Raw genomic sequence first — 7,795 nt, 5'->3', positions numbered from 1 at the left:
CTGCAAAGTTCTGGAGCGATAGTTATGCACTGTGAATGCCGAGTATCGACTGCGAAACGTGTTGGTCTTGGTGTTGGTTGCATCAGAAGGGGAATTCACTCGGCAAAACTATACCGCGATTGGTGAGCAGCGTTTATCTGTGCTACGAGTATATTACATTCCGCGCTCTTCAGGTTTCATATAACGGCCTAGGTGACGGTCACGTTTTCGTACTATGCTTTTCTGTTCATTTTCTGTTCAATAAATGAAGGAAAAGGAGTGGGAGCTAGCCTTGAGAACGGCTCGAAAAAGTACCCGCCTCCTTAGTTTAAACACACAAAGCAGTTGTCGTAACGGAGATGTTATATGTTATATATACCCAACTTTGAAAGCATATTGCAGCTTTATGTAGCTTTAGCTCATTAAAAAGATCGTCTCAAACACATATCTCAATTAAGCCTATTGAAGCGGATTACCTGCACGGACGAACACACTTTTGCGAAAATTGCACTGCTTAGATAGCTGATCAAAATTATACCTCATGAATACATTCTTCTTTATATTTAAATGCATTGTTGTTGCGAGAATGAAGCCAAAGAATATGCACTTGAAGTTATAGACGTGCGCCTGTGACAAAGTGTCAGTTTCGCCGCACGGGTGAGACCGACTTTCGAAGCAATGAATGCGAAAGCCACAAATTGGAATGTTATACGAAATAAGGCTAGCAGCAGACTCCTTTAAGACCCGGACTCGTGTAACTCTAACGGTGGTGTAAGAAAATTGGGCCGTTACAGGGAGTGAAGCGGCTTTCATTCTATCTGCCGCCTCAATGCGCAGTAAGCGACGACATCGCAGCACGTATACATACAAGTGTAGGAGCCGCTCTAGTGATGTCTGTCGAGATAGTGCGCGACCGCGCCCTTTTGATCAAAGTTGGAAGTGGGTTGATTGGTTTTTCCTTGATAACCTGGCGCAACCCACCGCGAGGGATGGGCCATGAAACGGGCGTTACCTTGTTTTTAGAAATGCTGCTGGCCGAGAAATTGAGTCAGGAAGGACAAAAATGTGCTGCCTGCTTGACTCGTTCATCCGCAAGGACTACAAATACTAGGAACATACATGCTGCATAGCGACATAAAAATATTTGCATATGTGACACCCTCGCCCACCTGTGACGTAGCTGGTGTAGAAATTTAATGTTTGCGAAGTATCATACTGTAACGTACTTTACTTGAAATACAGAATCAATTAGTCTTTGATGGTTGGAAGTGGGTTTCTTGTTGTTGGCTTGTTGTTGGTGTGGCCACAGTATATGGCGGATACGTCCGAAGGAGATTGGCCACATCATGTATGTGACTAAAAGCACACCGAAAAGACAGAAACGTAAATATAATAAAACAGACATTATGTACTTTTGTGTTTCGTTATATGCAAGACTAGTGCTTGCATTTCCTTATTACGGAATGGAATACATAAAGCAAATATCGAGCGCAGCAGTATGCCTTGAAATTACACAAAAATGGAACAATTGGTCTGGCGGTAATGAAACTGAAATTCTTCGAGCCTTTCACTTTAGCCCGTGAAATGCAAAACCCTGAAGGCGTTCTGGAGACCTTCCTTGCTTTTTTCTGGTCACTCTTTCTTGGTTGGTCCTTTAAGCCCGCTAAATTGTGTTTTTTTTTTCTAAGAGCGACAAGTCCACTTTAACTAAAACTGAAAAAAAAGTTTTTTGCTACTGTCACATAATGGTCGGGCATTTTCCAACAATTTTTTCCCAGTGTGCTCATGTAACCAAAACACCTCAAATATATATTGCGTCTAAAATCTGTATAGTCCACTATCGTCGGTATTCAGGTGCAAAATTTGGATTTAGCTCTTATATACTGGAACATTTCATTTGGGCTTGAATTAGCTCGTAAAAGAAGTCTAAAACGCGATGAATGAACGACATAGCAATATTTTGCGATAAAATTAACACCATCCTTGTGCTTCCGTCGGTGCCGTCCTTTCATGCATGGGCGTAATAGCGATGACTAGACTTGAAGAGCGAGAGGTCCTTCTACTCAATAGGCGCACCATTCTGGACTGTCGGCAGCGTTTTCTCTTTCTTGGCATCTATTGAAGGCGTTCAAACAATGCGTCAGCGCTTGTTCTTTTTTATTTGCGTCATAGACTTGCCCTTAAGGCATAATATTTGTTATGTATATTTGTGTTAAATGTGCGCCGTTAGGCCGGTGTTGTGCATGAAGTGAAGAAGTGTCTTGTGGAATGTGTTGTCATGTATCCATCGGTCATAACTGTTTGTGTCACTGTAGCGAAGACCAGCTTGCAGGAGATGACGGTAGCGTTCCGACTGTAATTTTTGGCATGTCCATATTTTTAGCTCGTTTAATGCCACGCCGTTTCGGATCACTCCTTCAACGAATAGATCGGTGCCCAGTCTCTTCATTTCAGTTGTCTTATATTTCAAATATGCCGTCTTGGAGCGACAGAAGGACATGATACTGTAGCGCAAAACTCGAAAAGAAACGCCGAGATGCAGAAAGAAGTAGGAAATTCGGCCTCTCACTCTTTATATACGAGTTTTGTCCTACAACATCATGTCATTCAGTAAGTACCAACTCGCCCAAGAAAAACTTACCGTGGAACGAAAACACGACAGCAAAGCAACTACAGGACACAAATGAAACATTACATGGGTCCATGTTGGTTGTTTTGGTCACGATTGTTGCCGCAGCGCTGGTTTAATGAATCTGGCTCAGTTTGATTAAAACAGGTGCAGTATTTGGCTTATATTTGATTCGACTGCCTTTTTGAGTTCACGTTAAGATCAGAAATTGCCCCATTTTCGTTACAATTGTTTTAAACAGCGCAAGATATTTAGACGCGTTTTACGCCTCCGTGAAATTTAGCTCAGTTTCGGTTTCTGGATTTGGCTGTTTTCGAAAAAGACTGGTGGGTAGACGAACGTATAGTTGAAATGTAAATAAGAGGCTTGGACACGCCTTTCTAAAGATTATAGCAGATAACGTATCGCGTATATTATTCAGGCGCATACTCGCGATTTATAGCTCTGAATATGCTATCAGCACGGCGACAAAAGCGGATATGAAGAAACATGCTCGGAGTCTACTGTGTTGCGGTTCTAAGCACTGACCAGAATATCATTTTATGTGCTCGTTTAATATTACTTATACCACAGCGTCTCTCTGGATGTATACGTATACGATTCCAATATACTACCGGTCGACAGCTATCAATATGCAGCGCGGCTGAGATTACTTGTCGTCAGCATAGCTTATGTCGCGTGAATTGCGTCGTAACAGCACAGCTTCCGTGATTCAGAGAAAAACTGAAAAAAAAAGATAGACACGTGCGAATAACCACCATCGCTTGTTCAATAGCGATCTCGTATTAAGATTTCGCCGGTTTAAGTCGCGTCAATTTAGTTGAGTAGTAGGTTCGTAATTAAGAAGTGGACCGTGTGAGATCATGGCCGTGTCGCTGGTGCCATTGCAGTCAGTTACTCCTGCTCCCGGCCATCCGCCATCTTCGCATCCCCGCCATCTTCGTTTCTGAAAAGCAAGGAGACCATTTAGAATTTCAAAATATATTACGAGGCATTAAGCAAAAAATCACGTCATCATTGCCAACGACTACTAAGTGAGAAACCGAAATAATTTTCACCTCCTTAGGTTTTTTAACGTGCACCTATATCTGAGTATACGAGTCTTCTAGCTTTTAGCTGCAATGGAAATGTGGCTGCCGTGACCGGGTATGGAAAACCCACACTTTCGAGCTTAACAGCGCAAGACATTGGCATTTAAGCTACCACGGCGGGGGCAAGGGGTATGTTTGCACCTTTTGCATATACCAGCAGCAAGACCCTCGTGTGACAGTTATGACACCCATTGAACCGTTAAACAGTGCGTTTTAGCAAACGGAGAGATAAGCGAAAACACCGTAATTACTTTGGAAGCTACCTTTAATTGTAGTTGCTGTTTTGCTAAATCGTGACACATTTCTCCACACATGCCTTCAAAGTAATTTTCTGCCATAATTCAATTTTTTTGTTCTAGTGCTGTCTGTTCGTAACTGATTTGCTCACGTATAGGACGCAACAGATCTGTCCTATTCACAACCATTGCTGCTGCTTGTTGACAGCGCTGACCACTAGACTGACCGAGGTAGAAAATGGAGGCTGGATGTTCTGGAAGTAGTATTTGTAACGTGGTACCTAAAAACTTTACGCTGAGGTGGCGTTGTCGCGCAAGCACAACACTAGCACGCTATGGTCGTCGTTTTTTCTTTTCTTTTCTTTTTTTTACAAGAAATCTTGATCTTATTACAAAGCCATTACCACGCTTTGTTCCAACTGTTCGCAGAAAACCTGTCAGGCTTCCTCACAAGTTATGATGACGTCATAGCCGCCATGTTTTTTGCCGCGTGAGCTCCAGCAGCCTACTTCTCGGTGGCTTCTCGCGAACCGCGCGGAAGTGCGTCACAGCAGGCACGTAGGCAAGGGGGTGGGCCAGGGGGGCCCGCCCCCCCCCCCCCTGAAATTCGTCCAGCCCACTATATTCCCGGGTAACTTTTTTCCTTTTTGCCATGGAAAGACTTTCTTTCGAACATTTAGGCCTTGCCCCCCCCCCCCCCCAAAAAAAAAAAAAAATCCTGGCTACGTGCATGCGTCACAGATCTGTGTGCCGACGTGATCGAGCGCTGAACCCGCTAGGAGGTGATAGTTTCCCCCGGAGTCTTGTCGTTTTTGAAACCGAAACTGACACTGGTCGATAATGAGGAGGCTGTAATTAATTATCTGTCGCGCGCTGCAGCAAACGATGTGCCGTGTTATGACTAATAGGCCCCCAGCAACACATTGCAGCAAAAAAAAAAAAAAAAACACGGCCAGAATTGTTGTGTCAGTACCCCTTTAAAGCTTAAGCTTTGTATTGCCACGCCCGCTTCTTTTATTTTGATGTATTCGGGTTTGACCAGCAAGGGCGGTTATCAACGCTCGACGCTGACCGCGCCGCAGTGTTCGAGAAGCTTCGCGAGTGTAGTAGATCGTTTTGTTAAGATTGCACGCAGGACGCGAATAGTCTAGATTATTCCAGTGCTTGCGCGACAACCAGTGATAAGACTGGAAAGTTCGATGCGTGATGTATAAAAGACGGCGCATCCCAGCCATGAGCAGTTGATCGACGGTCGACGCTCTGTTCACCGCTATCAGTGTATTGCTGAAGTTTGACTTTCAGTTTCCCGGCCACAAGTTCGGCCAAATAAACAGTTTCATCTCGGACGTGCTGACTGCTGTCGTCGTCGTCGTCGTCACGACCACGTGACAGTATCATTGTCGGAAACACAATATTCCCACTCACACCGACACTTATGTTTTAATAATTAGAAATAGTTTTATGAGCGAAAGATGTGTGAGGGCTGCGACAGCGATGAAAATTAGTGTTTTCATAATAACAAAAAAGAAAACGTCGCGAAGAAACGGAGGAATATGCATTTATTCCGTTTACTTGCTTACACGCAATTTTATACTATTTATGCATAATCACTATAAAATCACTAACTGCCTTCGGTATGCACAAAACTGCGATGGATCGCAGAGCGTGCCTAAAACAGAGACATAGGCGTGCGCACAGGGGGGGGGGGGGGCAGGGGAGGCGGCCGCCCCCCCTAATCACCTAAGAGGGGGGGCGCAAAATCTGCCCCGTACATTGACCCTACTAGTCACCCAAGAGGGGAGGGGGCGCAAAGTCTGCCCCATACATTGACTTAGTAGAGTGGAGGGGGGGGGGGCGCTGCGTCGAACCTTTGCCCCCCCCTAATGGGGAACCCTGCGCACGCCTATGAACAGAGACGTACGTTTTTCGCGCAGGAGACGGCGTTGGTTACCTTGACAGCTCGTAGCGTACTCGTGGAAGCTCTACGTCCCGACCATTCACGTCTCTACACTTGAGGTCAAACACCAGGAAGCGCTTGTCCGGATCGATCTCTTGTTGGGACACCGCCTCGACCAATTCGCTCATGCTGCGGAGATGAAACGGGAACGGCAAGGGGTACAGAGCAAAGGCCTCATTTAACTAGCATAGGCACGACAATTTATGCCCATTTTAAGACAGTACTTTAAAGGTGGATATGCATGCTAGTTCAACGTAGTGTTGCAAAGCCAGGCGTCACGAATATTTACTAGAGGGTTAGTCGCTCTGGCGTAGCCAAGGGGCTAGGCGAAATTTTTCACTTTTGCATGTGCTTTGCATATGTGTTCGTGCGTGCAAACGCACGCACGAACACACATATAAGGTTGAATAAAAGACGAGGACGCCGACCAGAATAAAAGACGAGGACGCCGACCAGAGGAGGAAAAAAGCAACAATGTACTGACCTCGCCGAGCATGCACAAGTTTCAAATCATGATATAGACTGGGGCAAGGCACGTGTCGTCGCTACCGAGAAAGACTTCACCTCCAGGTTGTATCGGGAATCTCTGATGTTACAAACAGGAAAAAGCACGCTTAACCGCACGGACGGGAATCTGCACCCCCCCCCCCCCACACACACATACGCAAGATATTTAGGTCACGTGCGTCAGCCTATTTAAACGCTCCTTCCTTCGCTTTTATTGTGAACAAGCCTCCCGTTCTGGGTGTTGAAACGTCAATACATTGTTTATCTTCTTGTGGCCGGCGTCCTCGTCTGTTATTCACTGATTCTTCCCGACCAGACGGGTGTCCGCCAAAGCCTTGATTTCATACAAAAAGGGTAGTTAAATACACCCCCCCCCCCGCCCCCCGAAAAAAAATTTCTCGCTACGCCCCTGACTAGTCGCTTGATTATGACTAGGGCTTCGTGTTTTCGGATAAATCCGAAAATATCCAATAAACGCTCGACATAAAAATATTTGAAAATTTGGATTTATCCGACAAACCCCGATTTTAACGGCCAATATGACACTGTTGCGTTCTTTAACGAAAGGGCATATTCTAAGCGGTCATTGATATATCGGCCGGTTTGGCCAATATGAAGTTTACTCACTTCAACAGTATCTCGTAGACCGCACCCATCGTACATTTAACAAACGGCTTGTCACGCACGGACTGAGAGGCGTATGTAAGGCCCTCGGGAGCGCGAGACACTTGATATGCGGTCCCCTGGCGGCATGGGGCGCGCCAGACGACATCGATAATGAGTGTTGGGTTTAACGTCTGAAAACCACGATTTAATTATGGGGGATGCCGTAGTGGAGGGCTCCGGAAATTTCGACCACCTGCGGAATTCTTTAACTTGCATCTATATCTAAGTACAGGGGCCTCAAGCACCTCCGCCTGTTATCGAAAATGCGGCCACTACGGCCGGTATTTGCGCTATTTGACCTCTGGGTAAGCAGTCGAGAACCGCAGCCACTAGACCACCGTGGCGGGTCTACAGACGACATCGAATATACGGACCTCGTAAACTGTGCTCCCGTCTATCACAACAAGCTTTAAGGTTGTAATACGCGCAAACGTAGGTGTCTTCTTTTCTAGTACTTGTGCTTGTGTGTATATGCGTTTGTGCGTTCGAACCTTTCCTACAACAAAAATGCGCTTTGTGTGCTGTGATGTTTTCGTGTTCAGATATCATTTCATCTAAGATATTGGAGTATTGAGAATAACGCAAAATTATACGCCGAATTTCGGAGGATTGGGGATTTAGGAAACATAAACTCCGATAAACGCCGAATTTCGGCTAAAAAAGAAATAAACTCCAAAAAACACCCTCCGAATTTCGAGAAAAATAAACTCCGAACACGCGAAGCCGTTAT

The 7,795-nt window shown here is 45.3% G+C and overlaps 1 protein-coding gene across 1 annotated transcript in view; it reads right to left on the bottom strand.

The window, feature by feature from the left end:
* Positions 1-5,863: 5,863 nt before the first annotated feature.
* The window catches only part of LOC119382100 (ubiquitin-like modifier-activating enzyme 1), a 37,607-nt gene continuing 35,675 nt past the window's right edge, over positions 5,864-7,795 (bottom strand). Inside the window, 1 exon segment of the mRNA XM_037649832.1 lies at positions 5,864-6,021. Within this exon segment, the coding sequence (XP_037505760.1) occupies positions 5,883-6,021 (139 nt within the window). The 3' untranslated portion in view covers positions 5,864-5,882.

The sequence above is a fragment of the Rhipicephalus sanguineus genome, chromosome 2, assembly GCF_013339695.2.
Source record: "Rhipicephalus sanguineus isolate Rsan-2018 chromosome 2, BIME_Rsan_1.4, whole genome shotgun sequence".
NCBI lineage: Eukaryota > Metazoa > Arthropoda > Arachnida > Ixodida > Ixodidae > Rhipicephalus > Rhipicephalus sanguineus.
Note: the sequence above shows the minus strand (reverse complement) of the source record. Positions and strands in the feature narration are given on the sequence as shown.